General features: G+C 40.8%; 2 protein-coding genes across 2 annotated transcripts in view; both read left to right on the plus strand.

Annotated features, from left to right (window-relative positions):
• Window positions 1-1,477: 1,477 nt before the first annotated feature.
• Window positions 1,478-4,814, plus strand: LOC310944292 (glutamine synthetase-like; the record flags this gene model as incomplete). The annotated part of the gene is made up of 6 exons (XM_083910023.1): window positions 1,478-1,646; window positions 1,754-1,915; window positions 2,006-2,152; window positions 2,277-2,404; window positions 2,959-3,155; window positions 4,487-4,814. 6 exons carry the CDS (start codon window positions 1,478-1,480, stop codon window positions 4,812-4,814), a joined length of 1,131 nt encoding a protein of 376 aa, XP_083766149.1.
• Window positions 4,815-8,282: 3,468 nt separating this feature from the next.
• Window positions 8,283-15,024, plus strand: part of arrdc1b (arrestin domain containing 1b) — a gene marked incomplete at its 5' end in the record, with an annotated part of 31,075 nt that continues 24,333 nt past the window's right edge. The window contains one exon of the mRNA XM_083910336.1: window positions 8,283-8,400. Coding sequence (XP_083766462.1) covers window positions 8,283-8,400 — 118 coding nt within the window. The remainder of the gene's footprint in view (window positions 8,401-15,024) is intronic.

Here is a 15,024-nt window from a genome sequence, read left to right on the forward strand (position 1 = left end):
GCTCTTCGCTGGTTCCTCAGACTCAGCTGATCTTTAGCTTAACGCACCGTCGGGGTCATTTCAGGACAGAGCTGAGCCGCTGGAAACTGAGCTTTACGAGCAGTTTGCGGACGTCCTTGTTGTTGTTGTTGTTGTCGTCGAGCTCGGTGAGCCGAAAGAGTCTCCGCTCAGCAAACCGTCAGCAGGGTGGGTGTTAATCACCGTCTCTCACGGGAGCGCGGCCTGATACGACTGTTAGTAATTATGTTTAACGCGGAGATGAGTTTTTTTGTGATGACATCACAGGTACAGGTGCTCTGAAGAGCAATCCAGGTAAAAGCCTTTGTTTCCGCGGAGCTTGAAGATGATGTGAAATTGAGGCTGAAATAAGCCGTGTGCAATTATTCACTTAAACTGTGACACGGATTACGATTTGATTGTTTATGTGGTGAATCCAGATTTACAATAAATGGAAGATTCTTTAATATTTCCAGGGTTTTTTTTTACCCCCCAAACTTTTATTCTTTGAAAATCGACGAACACGTTGAGCAGAATCTCCTCAGTGAAAGGCTCTGATTCGTTCCAATGAATACATTAGACTTGCGCGAGCGGTTGAAGAACGCCCAGTGACACACGTCACGCTATGCTAATGAACACCGTACTTAAATAAACACCCGCAAACTGGTTTAGTGACCAAACACACGGTGCTGTCTCAGTGTGACACTCACACCAGGTGAACCTGAATCACGTCTTGAAGACACTGGCAAAAGAGTAAGTCATTTATTTATATTTATTAATTTTTTTTAATTTATACTTTTTTATTTTTTAACTGTTGAAATTTCAGAATTATTGAAATGATGTAAATTTTGGGTTTTCGCCAGAGACAACACGATACGATATTATTGGGATATTTAAGGAATGTTGAGATATTATCGTGATATTTAAGTCATTATACGAAATTATCGCAATATTTAAGTTATGTTAAGACATAATGGCGATATTTAAGGTCACAGTAAGATACAGTATTGTTGCGATAATTAAGCTAGCTAGCTTAAATTCCCACCCATGTATCTGTCCATATATTTATCTGTCTATTGCTAACATGGTTATTTCACAGCTAGCTAGCTAAAATTACCTAGTATCTATCTATCTATCTATCTATCTATCTATCTATCTATCTATCTATCTATCTATCTATCTATCTATCTATCTATCTATCTATCTATCTATCTATGGCAGGTTGGCTAGCTATGATGCTAGGTCTCTAAAAATTGTCTTTTCACACACCTATTAACTAGAACTATCTATCTGGTTGAAGATGTTTTTTTTTTTTTTATAGATATCGCTGATATCTAACATGTACCAAACACCCGTCGGGACTTAAGGGCTTCCGTAGATATTAACGTTTCTTAGTTTTTTTCCCCCCGTATTTGCAGAGCTAATGACGCTCAGACAGCACGTTTTTTACGATTTGTGCTCTTCTGATTTAAAGGCAAACATGGAAACCGTGTCGGTCAGCTCCCGCCTCAACAAGAGCATGCGTCAGCAGTACCTGAGTCTGCCACAAGGGGATAACTGCATGGTCACGTACGTGTGGATCGACGGCACCGGGAGCGAACTTCGCAGCAAGACCCGAACTCTGGACCGCGAGCCAAAAGACATACGAGGTAAACGACTGAAACGGTACAGATGTTTTTTTTTAGACGAGTCTTTTGTGCAGTGGCTAAAATGAGCAGTTAGCGTCCAGTAAAGAAGAGATACCTTCCGTTGTCAGATATTCCCGTGTGGAACTTCGACGGCTCGAGCACGTACCAGTCCGACGGCTCCAACAGCGACATGAACGTCGTCCCCGTTTGCATGTTCAGAGACCCGTTCTCCCTGGACCCGAACAAGCTGGTGCTCTGCGAAGTCTTCAAGTTCGACAACACTCCTGCCCGTAAGTACCGCGTCTCAAAGCGCTAACGGTCTCGTTCGAACGGTCGGTCGGTTTTACCTCAGGAAACAACTGTCCCCTCGTTTTCTGTAGAGACCAACCGCCGATACAGCTGCAATCGAGTGATGGAGAAGGTGAAAGAGCACTGCATCTGGTTCGGTATGGAGCAGGAGTACACGCTCTATGGAGTCGACGAACGGCCCTTTGGTTGGCCGGCGAAAGGCTACCCTGCGCCCCAGGGTGAGTTAGCGTTGTGTATTTGTTTTTGTATAATCTACAAAAACAAACGTAGTGATGCCATTGTTTGTTTCTGCACAGCGTTGTGTTGTGTTTAATCTCGTCTTAAAACAACCTCTGTTGTAAGGCCCTTACTACTGCGGCGTGGGGGCCAACAGCGCTTACGGACGCGACGTTGTGGAATGTCACTACAAGGCTTGCATGTACGCCGGCGTCAAGATCTACGGCACCAACGCTGAAGTGATGCCGTCTCAGGTGGGTGTCGGCTCACCTGTATTGATCAACGTAGACAATTTTGAATGACATTTGCATAAATATGTAGTATGTAAAACAGTCGTCAGCATATAAACGAAGATTAGCATTCATTTTGTCCAAGATTATTGAAGTTAATAGTAAATATGTGCGGACTAAACACAGAGCCTTGAGGTACGCCCTTATAAACGGTTACATTATCGGACAACAGGCCCTTGTAACTTGGATTAAAGTCATTAAAACAACTATTTTATGTTATATTTATAGAGAAACATGTTTATTTTTTGGGATGTTAGTGTTTTGAGGACATTTTTTGAACGATTTGGAGGATTTTAGAGGCTGTAGATCATCAGGGACGTTCCATATGTGTGCGTATGCAGATGATCTTAGCGTGTTAAAGAGACTTTGGGGGGCCCCGGGCAAAAAGATTGTGGGGGTCCTTACATTGCTGATATGAACATTTATCGGCATAATTGTCGTGACTTTAGGCTTGGTTTTGGTTCAAAAAGCGTTTTTTATTTGACAAAAACATGTACTTCCCCTCCGCCTCCCTTCAGTGGGAATTCCAGGTGGGCCCCTGCGAGGGCATCGACATGGGCGACCACCTGTGGATCTCGCGCTACCTGCTGCACCGCGTGTGCGAGGACTTTGGCGTGGTCGCGTCCATGGAGCCCAAACCGCTGAAGGACTGGAACGGCGCCGGGTGCCACACCAACGTCAGCACCAAGCAGATGAGGGAAGAAGGCGGGCGGCGGTGAGTGGACGTTTTGTTTTCACCGGCAAAGGTGTTTTTATATTTGGGTAATAGTTTCCCGGGCTAGGGTTAGGGTTCACCCCAGTGTTAGGGTTCACCCTAGGGTTAGGGTTCACCCTAGGGTTAGGATTAGGGTTCACCCCAGTGTTAGGGTTCAACCTAGGGTTAGGATTAGGGTTCACCCTAGGGTTAGGGTTCACCCTAGGGTTAGGGTTCACCCTAGGGTTAGGGTTCACCTTAGGGTTAGGGTTCACCCTAGGGTTAGGGTTAGGGTTCACCCCAGTGTTAGGGTTCACCCTAGGATTAGGGTTCACCCTAGGGTTAGGGTTCACCCCAGTGTTAGGGTTCACCCCAGGGTTAGGGTTCACCTTAGGGTTAGGGTTCACCCTAGGGTTAGGGTTCACCTTAGGGTAAGGGTTCACCCTAGGGTTAGGGTTAACACTAACCCGTTTCTCAAGAGTCACTTTCAGTGAAAACATGCCTGCCAACAGGTACTCCAGGAAAAACTGGTTTTAGCCACTTAACAAAAGGCTCAACCAATTAAATATCCCTCGACTTAACTCCACAATCTCTTACAGATGCGGTTTTTTTGTCACTCTTTTTCGACAGAAAACTGAACTTTGCTAACTGCGCGCTCCCTCCCACGCCAAAGCCCATTGAGAAAAAAGTACATTTTGAGCCTCCAGAGACACAAGAGTTGCTCTGTAACGGGTGCCTCGTTTGATAAGATTCTGTCACTGAGGTGAATCTGAACCAAGTTTTCTGAACACAGAATTCACAAAATAGCTCATTTGAAGGCACTGACGGAGGCAGCAGTGGATCAACACCTCTGTGTGCTGTGATGAAAAAATCTGCGTTTTTCTCAATGGAGTTTGGTGTGGGAGAACAAACAGACACGAACGGCATGCTAATATTGTAATGTTGTAGAATTAAAGGTGCATTATGTAATAAATCTAAATCAACTAAAGCCATAAAATCCTCCTAATATGTCACAGAGACTCAGGAATAATGTTCATATAACAAACTGAACTCACCAACAACAACAGTACAGACAAAATATTTGCATCAAAAAAAATCTTTTGCAGACTGCAAATCATGTTTATGTTTAGAAATCATGTTTTGGCATGTGGCGCCACCTACCGCCTTCAACCAATCATTGCAGTCAGCAGCTGCCGAGCAACCACGGGTTGCCAGTCACGTCAGAAAACCAAACCTAAAAGACGATCTGTATTTTGAATTTGAATGTAGTAACCGTTTCTGGCCACATTCTCACATATGGCGCCTTTAAACGTAAAAAAAAAAAAACCCCAGCTTTTTTTTCTCCCTGACAGTGAAATCGACCGCGCCATCGAGAAGCTGAGCAAGAAGCACCGCGAGCACATCCGCGTCTACGACGCCAACGGCGGCCGCGACAACGAGCGCCGCCTCACGGGCCTCCACGAGACCGCCAGCATCCACAGCTTCTCGTCGGCGGTGGCCAACCGTGGCTGCAGCATCCGCATCCCGCGGCAGGTGGGCGAGGACAACCGGGGCTACTTCGAGGACCGGCGCCCCGCGGCTAACTGCGACCCGTACCTCGTGACCAAGGCCATCGCGCGCACGTGTCTGCTGGATTCAGAGGAGGACGAGGACGAGGAGGAGGAGGAGGAGGGCGTGTAAAAGGTGCAGCCTCCATGTTTGCGATCACCCAACCTGGACGACCATGAATAAACGTGTGTTGTTTGTGTTTGTGATAGACGTACGCGTGCTAACGTAGCTGTAACCAGGGGGGGAAACAGTCATTTATCAAAGGTAACGCTGCTTTCTGACCTGAGCTGAATGTTCTAGATTCTTTTCCTGCCAGCTTCCTGCCCAAGCTCCGCCCCCTCACACGGATGCTCCCTACTTTGCATGTAAATTTCAAGGTTCATGAAGTGAAATCTCTTAAACATTAATTTCACTTTTATAAAATTTAAATTTTAAACATAATTTACACATTTTTGATGGAACAAGACTGGGAAAAACTATTATAAATCATGAGGTCCTGGACCCATTTGAAAGATGCAGGCGCCCCCTTGTGGCAGGAGGACAGTATGTCACTCACATGAAATTTCATAATAATTGAAGATTTTTGCCCATTCAATAATTGTAAAATCTTTACAATCCATTTATATTTACTGTGTTTTTTCTCTTTCATTACGCCAGTAAGATTCTTCTGCTGCTTTGTTTTAAGGCAAAAATCTCCTGACCTAGTTCTGTGGACGTTGTCGTGATTGTTCTTGGCTCATATTTAAATGTATTCTCCCAAGTGATATTTTGGGTTAGGGTTAGGGTGTTTGGAATAAACAAAGTATATAAAGATAGGAGTTATATGTTATGTGATTTAGAAAGTGTTTGGATCCATTCAGCCAGTCAAATCACTGGAATGTAAATGTCTTCTCTCACTTGTTCACCAGGTGGCGCCAAAGTAGAGGCTGTTCACTTCAGCAGAATCACAAACACAGTCTGGTTTATTTATTTATTGATTCAAAATGTAATGTTTTTTGATAAATTCATTTAATTTGATAATAAATTGTTAGACAGTGATCTTTATTATTATTATTATTACTATTAATAATAATAATAATAATAATAATAATAAAACACTTAATTACTTCTCTGTTAAGCTATGGGAAATCTTTTATAAAACAAACATCATGACCCCACAATGTATTTATTTATAAATATATATAATGTAATAATAATAATATAGATTTTTTTAATGACCGAAAACAACCCAGAAAAACCATGTGAAATAATATTTTTAACCTTTTCCCAGAAAAATATGGAAGAAGATTAGTGCCACATGTAAATAAGAATGTTGCAAACAAAATTATAATTTCAACTTTAAAAAAATTATAATTCATTAAAAAAAATAGTTTCACAAAAATCGCCCCCAATTTTATTTTGTAATAAAGAGATAAAATAAACAAGAAATTAGTATTCCTTTCATTCAAAACAACTTAAGACAGAAAAAACACAATTATAAAACAAATACATTGATTATTTCACATAATTATACATTTTTTTTAAACAAATTAATTAAAAAGTGAACGAAACAAAGTTCATGATAAAAAAAACAGAAAAAATTAATCCATATAGAGCAAAAACATGCAGAAAATAACTTTATATATAGCTTGATATTTGGTGTCAGGGACCACAGGAAGTCGTCTGTGGGTCCACATGTGGCCCACGAGCCACGGGTTTGTTTTAAATGATCTTTAATTTTCTTCAGTTTACTGTAAAATTCTTTAGTTTCTCGCGCCGTTAAAAAAACAATGAGACGTCCACTGGACACATGTCGCCCACCGTCTCATGGTCTCACTTCCTGTCATGTGACCTGACATTTGTCACACTGGTGGAAGTGGGCGGGGCTACGTAACACGAGCACATAATAACATAACATGACATAAACTCCGTGCATCGTCGTTCTCATTCTACCAGTGCAGAGCAGATGTGAGGCCACAGTGTGCTGCGTCGCCATGGAGACAGTCAGGCAGTAACTTGGCAACGATGGCGTTTGTCTGTCGCCATGGAAACGTCGCTCTGAGCCTGGTGAGATGAGGACAAATCAGCATCAGAGTCGGTGTCTTTCTCTCTCTCTGTGTGTGTGTGTGTTTTATACAAAAATAAAAACAAAAACACTACGACGTCACATCAAAGAAGAAGGAACAAAAAAAATCTAATTATATGATCATTTATCTGCTATTATGGTAATCATACAGTCACTATTCTGTGATAAAGAAGTAATAATTCTTCTTTTTTATGTAATAAACAAGTAATAGCTTAGTAATAACAATAAAAAAATCAGTGTAGATGTTATTGCCCTAATATTCCCTCCCTAATACAAAATGATGACCATGTATTTAAGTGTTTTAACGGATTTATTTGTATTTTTTTGGGACAAAAAACAGCTGCAGAAAAACACAGCAGCACAGAAAAAGATGGAACATTCCCAGAAAACAAACATTAAACAACAAAAATGAATATTATCACTGAAGAGGTGAAGAAATACCTGACGTCAACACCTGAGAGTGAAAACTAAAAACACGAGAAGCTGCTGTGAAACAATGACAACAATTGACAGGAAGTAGTTTGAGCCTGACAGGAAGTGTGCGTGTGTGTGTGTGTGAGAGACAGTCTGATGCTGATTCATGTTTGTGCGGAACGTGTGTGTGTGTGTGTGTGTGTGCGTGTGAACATTTACACACTTAATTTATCACTGAGGAAAGTGTCACTCACTGAGACTCAACTCCAGGGTTTCCATGGAAACCACTGCCAGACATTAGTATATATATATATATATAAATATATATAAGAGTATACAAATATATGTGTGTGTTTCAGTTCTTTAATATAGATGATTATTTATAAAAAACAGAATATATTTACATTACATAAATTACATTGTCAGAAGTTGCTTTATATATATATATTATTATATATTATATTTACATGTGCACCATAGACATTTATAGATATTTATAGATATTTAATAATGATATGGATTATTATTGTAATGATTAAATTATTATTATAAGGAAGAAAGTATTTTTTTAAACTATATATTCATTCTTAATCATATTTTTTCCTGATTTGTTTTTTGTATAAATAATAATATTTGTTGATATTATTATTTAAATAATAACAGTAGTACACCCAACTGAAGCATATATTTAAAAATAATAATTAAATAATATAATATTTTGTTGTGGTCCGTGTGTATTTATATATATTCGTCTTTTATTTAATTGAATTGAATTAAGTTAATTGTTTCGGTTGGGTTAACTACTGTTAATATATCTTTATTTTTTACTGTTATTGTTGTAGTTTATCTGGATTCTAATCCTCAAAGTCAGTGGTTTTCGGTCAAAGTGACGTCACTGGTCTCCATGGTCTCGTGCAGCAGGTGAGAGGAGCAGCGTCGCGTCCTCGCGCTCTCGGTCTCTGCCTCGCGCTCTCTCTCTTCAGACGCAGAGCGGCGGAGCTGCGGAGCGGAACTGAGCTGAGGAGCAGCAGAAAGAGGAGCAGAAAGAGGAGCGGAGACACCGGAGGAGCAGCAGGAGGAGCAGCAGGAGGAGCAGCAGGAGGAGCAGGAGGAGCACCAACATGGGCAAGCTTCAGGAATTCGACATCACTTTCGCTAACAACAAGGTGGTTTACGGTTCCGGAGAGTCCGTGAGCGGAGCCGTGAAGATCCGGACCAGCACTTCTGTACAGTTCAAAGGTAAAGAGCCGCTCACCGGGGACATCAAACTTTTACCTCCGTGTTTTCATGTGGTTCGGTTCGGTTCGGTTCGGTTTAGTTCGGTTCAGGGGGCAGAGAGGAGAGGAGCTGCTGACGCCGTGTTTAAGAAACAGCAGTAAGTAGCGTTTTTAGTTAGCAGCAGTAGTGGTTTTAGTTAGCAATAGTAGTGTTTTTAGTTAGCAATAGTAGTGTTTTTAACTTAGCAATAGTAGTGTTTTTAGTTAGCAATAGTAGTGTTTTTAACTTAGCAATAGTAGTGTTTTTAGTTAGCAATAGTAGTGTTTTTACTTAGCAATAGTAGTGTTTTTAGTTAGCAATAGTAGTGTTTTTACTTAGCAATAGTAGTGTTTTTAGTTAGCAATAGTAGTGTTTTTAGTTAGCAATAGTAGTGTTTTTAGTTAGCAATAGTAGTGTTTTTAACTTAGCAATAGTAGTGTTTTTAGTTAGCAATAGTAGTGTTTTTAACTTAGCAATAGTAGTGTTTTTAGTTAGCAATAGTAGTGTTTTTAACTTAGCAATAGTAGTGTTTTTAGTTAGCAATAGTAGTGTTTTTACTTAGCAATAGTAGTGTTTTTACTTAGCAATAGTAGTGTTTTTAGTTATCAATAGTAGTGTTTTAACTTAGCAATAGTAGTGTTTTTAGTTAGCAATAGTACTGTTTTTAGTTGGCCGTAAATAGCGTTTTTAGTTAGCAGCAGCAGTAGCGGTAACAGAGTGATATTTAACCACATCCTGATCTTTATCCTGCTCCTTCAAACAAACTGTCCTCCTCCTCCTCCTCCTCCTCCTCCTCCTCCTCTTTCTCCTCTTTCTCCTCTTTCTCCTCCTGTGTCTCCACTGATGTTTGAGAGGAGGACAACAGGTGTGTGAGGACACGTCTCTGTCTTTAATTTAAAATATCGCAGAGAAACGCTACAGGAGTCCGTTAAAGGCACAGTTTGTGTTTCCTAAAACCTAACTGTGTCAGGATGAAGTCACGTCTCTTCTTGTTTTTAAAAAAAAAATGAAATAAAAGTCCCCTTTTGGTCAGCAGGGGGCGCTCAAGTGACAAAAAGTCAAACTTTTTTCGTTTTTAGGAAAAGCAACTGTTGATAAATAGATATCGTAATGATGATATTTGTGGCAATATTTAACGGAATTTCAAAATAAAACGTACGGAAAACCAAGTGACAAAAAGTGCAACTTTTTCATTTTTTAGGAAAAGCAGCTGTTGATAAATAGATATCGTGATATCGCAAGGATGATATTTGTGGCAATGTTTCACGGAATTTCAAAATAAATCATAATTTTGTTATAACTTGATATTAAGTGGCCGTAGCGTCATTTCTAAAAGTTTGTAACTTTTAAAGATCAGGCTGCTGCTGATTTACTGAATCCACTTTTCGTCTCGATTCATGCCAATTTAAAGTATGTTTAATCACTTTGAGACTTAGTTTTAGTGTTTTTACATTAGCTCACAGTGGACATGCTAACCGAAGGCTACCGTTTTTTGCTACACTCTTGGAAGGGGAGGGTGACGTTAGTACACTGTACCTTTAAATGTCAACAGCATACCCGCTACTGTCGGTGTGTTTTTATTTACATCGGAAGTCGAACTGTTAGCGATGCTGTTCCCTCAGTTAATTTGTTTACTGACTCGTGAGGCTAAAAGTTTGATATTGCACCTTTAAACCCTTTAAAATTCTAAAAAAAAAAAAAAAATGTTTGTATTTAGGGGATTATTTTAATCTTTGAATATGTCAAAGATTAGCCAAATATTGACTTTGATGCTTTATTCGTTTTAAAAATGTACTACACACTCAAGTCCTTAAGGACAAAAATGTCCACTCCCAAAAAAACGCTATAAAAATGCTACGAATTCAAAAAAATTTTTTTTAGTTTTTTTTGCGTTACATCTTTTGATCGACTTCAGTCCTGATCGAAACTCATATAAACTATTGAATAATTATCAGGATTTTTACCCTCTATATGCTAGCTTGATTACATGATGCTAATCTGTTTTATGGGGAAAAACACACAAAAAAAAACTTTTTTTTGCTGCCAAATGAATCAACCCGACGACCCCATCGCTCTCCCGCAGCCGTCTTTATTTACACACCCTGACAATTAACATACCAGGCTTCTGCTATCAGTGAAGAATCCCACAACAAGGGACCACACAATGGAGTCTGTGTGCTGCATCTGTGGCAACCAGCTGCTCCCCCTGCACCTCACTGACCTGCAGCACCCACACACAGGTGTGGCTCTGTGAGACACTGACACAGTTATCAGCATTAGTTACACGAGTAAGGAAGTCATCGTGCACAGTGTGCGATTTTTTTTTTTTTTAATGCCCTGGAAACAAGAAGTTTGTGTCCTCCTGCGTCCGCACGAGCTTAAAACGATGGTTTTCTCTATGGGGTTTGGTGTGGGAGAGTGAACGGGGTTACAAAAGCGACACAAACGGCAGCTTCCGGTTGTTAAAAGCGCGTCTAACGGTGAGATAAAGCGGTGAAACGCGTTCTTCGGATAGTTACAGACTTAGATTAGCGTCGACGTTATCTGGTGAGGCTTTTGTTAAGAAGCTAAGATCTTCACTCAGAGCGAGCCTCCGTGTCTCTGTGAACTATCCCTTTAAGTGAGAACCTTCGCTTGTTCCCATCTCCGGCTTTCAGCGCTTCTGTTAATGCACTGTAAATGCTGAGACTGCATTAACTGCCCATGATGGTTCCATCAGTCTTGAATCACGGTGCAGCAGCAGGGAAAGTGTGTGTGTGTGTGTGTGTGTGTCTCTACTTCGTTTAACGCTGAGAACTTCCTGTTTCTCTTCTCCAGTTTGTTTCCGTCAGACTGAACCAAGCGCCGTTAGCTACCGGTTGTGCAATGAAGCAGATCATTGGTGATCCCGGGGATTATTTCAATCTTTGAATATGTCAAAGATTAGCCGAAATATTCACTACCAAAAAAAAGTACGACACTCTGGGCATTAAGGACAAAAATGTGCGCTCCTAAAAAAAACACGCTATAACACTTTTTTTGGCTTGAATCTTTTGATCGACTTCAGTCCGGATCAAAACTATTAACTATTGAATAATTATCAGGATTTTAACCCTCTATATGCCAGCTTGATTACATGATGCTAACATGTTTTATGGGAAAACACACACCATGTTCACAAGCTGCGACTCCACCTATGTATAAACATTATACGTCCTAAAATAGCTTTTTTCTCATGTGCTTATAATTGAGCTCTTTTTAAAAATAATTTTAAATGTGAATCTTCAGCACTTAACATTCTTTTTTTTAGTGCTGGGGATGTTAACATCAGTTAGCCGTGGTTAACGGCGATAACAGTGTCAATGTTAACGCATGCCGCGTTTCCATGACGACTGACCAGAAAAAAGACGCACGTGACGTCATGTTTACGTACCGCCGCACCGGAGTCCATGCACCGTTTACATTAGTTAGCTCCGTTAGCCGCGTTAGCTCCTTTAGCGCCGTTATCGCGTCTATAGTCGTACTGGAGCGGTCTGTTTATTAAAGGAAAAGACAAATAACTAGCGTACCTGTGTACCTCAAAACTATCGAATAATTATCAGGATTTTAACCCTCTATATGCTAGCTTGATAACATGATGCTAATATGTTTTATTGGGGAAAACACACACCATGTTCACGAGCCGAGTGTGTGTGTTTTTATCAAAGTGGACACTTTTATATTTGAGGTGTGTGTGTGACAGAGATAATAATAAAACGGATACATGCTTTCAGCCTCACTGTATTATTGATGATGGAGCCATTAGACCACGTCTGTATTGATTAGCTTCCTTCGCATGAGCGCAGTCATGAATGCGTCGATGACTCTGTTTGTTCAGCCACTTATCGTCAAATGTCCCTCGATATTAGGCTCATTAAAGAAAAATCTACGTCGGTTTAAGTCTTAGAGCGTCTTCGGAGTGTGTTTTCTACTTTATCTCCCTGTTAGACACACTTTTTACGACAGGAAATCCAAGTTTGCGGCACTTTGGCGCTCCTGTACCAAACCCCGTTCAGAAAAGCGTCGTTTTTACATCACAGGGACACAGGAGATGCTGTCTACCGCTGCCTCTGTCACTATGTTCACACGTGTTACTGTGTGAAATCCTATGTTCAGATTCACCTCAGTGACACAAACTGACCACACGAGGCAGCAGTGGACCAGCAGCTCCTGTTTCCCCGTGATCTTAAAAACGACTGTTTTCTCTATGGAGTTTGGTGCAGGAGAATGTTGAAGTTTCCTGTTGACATATATATTCTTAAAACTATCGCAGACTTAAGATGACCTAGATTACAGCTCACTTATTCTACTTTTAATTATTTCTGCGGTTAGCTCCACCCCCAGGAGACATGAAGTAGTGACACCGACTCTAAATCTGTGTCATGTTCTTTTGAATTGATATCAATGTTTGGCTCCAGCGTCTGAATAATCGTCTCAGGGGAGTTTTATAGATTGGAGGTTAAAGGGGCGTCGTCCACCCGTCTCTTCTCTTTAACCTCCTCTCTTGTCTCTTTGACTCTCAGTGTGTGTTGATACTGGAGATGTAGCCGTGTGTGTGTGTGTGTGTGTGTGTGTGTGTGTGTGTGCACGTGTGTGTTTACTCTCCGTTTGACCCGTTTATGAAAAACCATCTCAGTCATCAGAGGCGTAAATGAGACGCTGCGTTCAAACGGCGTTCACTGTAACCCGAGCGTGTGTGTGTGTGTGTGTGTGTGTGTGTGTGTGTGTGTAAACAAGACGAGATGTCCCCCGAGACACACACACACACAGATATTTGTCCTGGATTTTTTCTCTTAATCTTTAATTCAAACCTAGTTGATCACACAAAAACGACCGCCTGGTCGTCCAAAAGCTAAGTTTGCATTAGGGTTGCTCAAAGTGGGGCCCGTGGGCCAAAACTGGCCCGCCAAATGTTTGCCTTTGGGCCGCTAGTCTTAAAAAAAAAAGTTGCAAAATAAAAATAATACATCCTAAAAGTGTTTAAAAAGCATTTCAAATCTGAATCTTCAGCACTTTACATTCTTTTTTTCCGTGCTTACGGCGTCAACGTTAGCGCACGTTAACGAATGACGCGTTTCCATGACGACTGACTAGAAAAAGATGCGTGTGACTTCATGTTTACGCGCCGTGGCACCGGAGTCCAGGCACCGTTTACCTTAGTTAGCCGCGTTATCTCTTTTAGCGCCGTTAGCTCCGTTATCTCCTTTAGCACCGTTAGCTGCGTCATCTTCTTTAGCGCCGTTAGCTTCGGTATCTTCTTTAACGTCGTTACCTCCTTTAGTACTCTTAGCTCCTTTAGCTCCGTTATCTGCGCTAGCTCCTTTAGTGCCGTTATCTGCGTTAGCTCCTTTAGTGCCGTTAGCTGCCTTATCTCTTAAGCAGTGTTAGCTCCTTTAGCTCCGGTTAGCCCGCCTACAGTGGAACTGGAGCGGTCTGTTTATTAAAGGAAAAAAACAGCGCTACAAATAACCAGCGTACATGTCATGTGTAAATGAGAACTTATTGCCAACTAATATTCACACAGGAGGACCCTGACTTTTTTTAAAAGTAGAGTAAAATTAGAAAATATAAATAAGAAACCTAAGATTTAACAATATATACAGTAACACAACACAACAAAACATGTACAAAAGTGGGTTAAGAGCTGATGTTTCATGTCATGGAGACTCTTCACAAAAACAACAAAATAACAAAAGAATATTCAGTTACGTTTAAAGCAAACAGAATATTTCATTACATGAATCAGGGATTCCTGGAATTGCTTTGCATCTTATTACAAATAACAGCGGGTGTGTTTTTCTTTTTTGGCTGACATCGAGTTTCAGTTTGGATTGTGTAACTTTTATAACTCGTCGTCCACTTTATTCGGTACACAGTAGTGACACCTGCTGTGGTTTCCTGTTGCCTTCAGCTTTTATTTAACGCCTTGAGGTCTTCAGAGTTTAGTTATAACATCCTTTTTATTAGGTCGTTGACCTCTGACCTCTGACTTTGAGCTGCTTGTTGATGTCAGGTGTCAGGTTGCTAGTGTGTAAATGAGTAAAAATCTCCTAGATGTTCTATCTCTGTGAAACAATAACACAATCACTGCAGATTAAATTGCTACTTTCCTCACTTTCCCTTGTTCTCGTTTTCTATTTTCCGAGCGTCTTTCTTCGTTTCTTTTGTCTTGAAGTGAGGACTGTGACGCGCAAGGGTTCAGCGAGAGAATCTGTGACTCGCACTGACTTCATTCTCTCTCTGCTCTTTTATCTCCGCGTTTTTATTTATTTATTTATTTCCTCGGCACGTGATGCTTCACATGAGTATTTTGGCAGGTGCTGATGAGTCAGCGCTCATCACATGATCTGTGTGTGTGTGTGTGTGTGTGTGTGTGTGTGTGTGTGTGTTTCCCTCAGTGAGTCGGTGACAGAGTTCACACCGATGTTGTCAGCGGAGACTCCATGACTGAATCAAAACAAGCAGCAGGAAGTAGGACACGGGCGCAAAAAAAATATATAATAAAATAACACACAAAATCAAAAGAATCTGAAACGCGTGGAAACAAACAGACTCCAGTTGTAGTCGGATGTCGGAATTTCCCAGTTC

Source organism: Microchirus variegatus (genome assembly GCF_963457635.1).
Source record: "Microchirus variegatus genome assembly, chromosome: 1".
Classification (NCBI taxonomy): Eukaryota; Metazoa; Chordata; class Actinopteri; order Pleuronectiformes; family Soleidae; genus Microchirus; species Microchirus variegatus.